This window comes from Limulus polyphemus, unplaced genomic scaffold, assembly GCF_000517525.1.
Source record: "Limulus polyphemus unplaced genomic scaffold, Limulus_polyphemus-2.1.2 Scaffold10, whole genome shotgun sequence".
Lineage (NCBI taxonomy): Eukaryota > Metazoa > Arthropoda > Merostomata > Xiphosura > Limulidae > Limulus > Limulus polyphemus.
The window spans coordinates 1,588,421-1,589,507 of NW_013665620.1; the positions used below are offsets into that span (position 1 = coordinate 1,588,421).

Here is a 1,087-nt window from a genome sequence, read left to right on the forward strand (position 1 = left end):
AATTATTCTAAATACAACTTTGGGCATTCTCCATGTGTATATTCTGACTAGCTAAGCACATGGGAGAAGCATTCATTTCCAAATGAAGATTTCTTTAAAAATAAGTAAATGAATGAGCATAAATTTTGTATTATTTGAAAGCTCTAATACTAAATCATCATTAAGAATAAGATGCAATTTTAATGCTTTTTATCACTTACTAGATTTTTATGACTCTAAAACAACTGCTAATTTTTGTACGATAGACTCCACGTTTTAATGTTAAATACTATTATTAGCATATGCAAATCTGTGTATATAAATATTGTTTTTAATTGAAAACCATTACTAGTCAATAGTAATTAGTCTACTTAGGTCTTTTACTTGTCTGTAGTACTGATACTATTAGTATAGTACGCATCAACTTTGAATTACTACTTAAGTTTGACAAATGGTGTTTTAATGATGTATAATTACATAAATAACGTTTTCCTACTGGCTCTGTAGTACTGTACTGCATTTCATTTTCAAACACAACAAAAATGACACACTCACAATGACAGTTGTAGGGGAAAGCAAACAAACTTCTTTCCTCACACATTTCATGAATGATATATATACAATTATACTTCCTTTAAACTTGATACAAGTTTCTAATTAAAATAAAATTCACACCTGACCTTTCAAGTCGTTTCACTGCTTCAGGGTTTATTGTTAAAGCAGTGCTTTTCTCCATTCTACTAGCCACCGTCGCATTATATGCCGCGGAGGGAAAATGATGCCATCTGGAGAGCGTAATATTAAACTTTTTTATTTGTTTGTTTTAAAATAGTACCAATTTCAATTTCGCCAGTCAAGGCTTCGTGGTCAACATGCTCGAATTATGAAGTGGAGCTCATTGCTTGAGGACATTTGAAGCAAAAATAAGTCCCAGATTTTGGGGCATTATATGCGCTAAAATCAAATCCCAGTATTCGGTGGAGCCTTGTTGTTATTGTTTGTTTGTTTTTTCAGTGAAAAGCTACACAGTGATCTATATGTACTACGTCCATCACGAGAATAGAACCATAGATTTCAGTATGAAAGTCAATAAATTTACTGCTAATCC

The 1,087-nt window shown here is 31.8% G+C and overlaps 1 protein-coding gene across 4 annotated transcripts in view; it reads right to left on the minus strand.

Annotated features, from left to right (window-relative positions):
* LOC106478371 (zinc finger protein ubi-d4 B-like) overlaps window positions 1-734 on the minus strand; it is a 52,906-nt gene extending 52,172 nt beyond the window's left edge. For all 4 annotated transcript variants that reach the window (XR_002609903.1, XM_022382014.1, XM_022382012.1 and 1 more), the window contains exon 1: window positions 660-734. Coding sequence is in view for 3 of the 4 variants with exons in the window: in XM_022382014.1 (XP_022237722.1) it covers window positions 660-715 (56 nt within the window). In the remaining variant the exon portion in view is untranslated. The remainder of the gene's footprint in view (window positions 1-659) is intronic.
* Window positions 735-1,087: the final 353 nt, after the last annotated feature.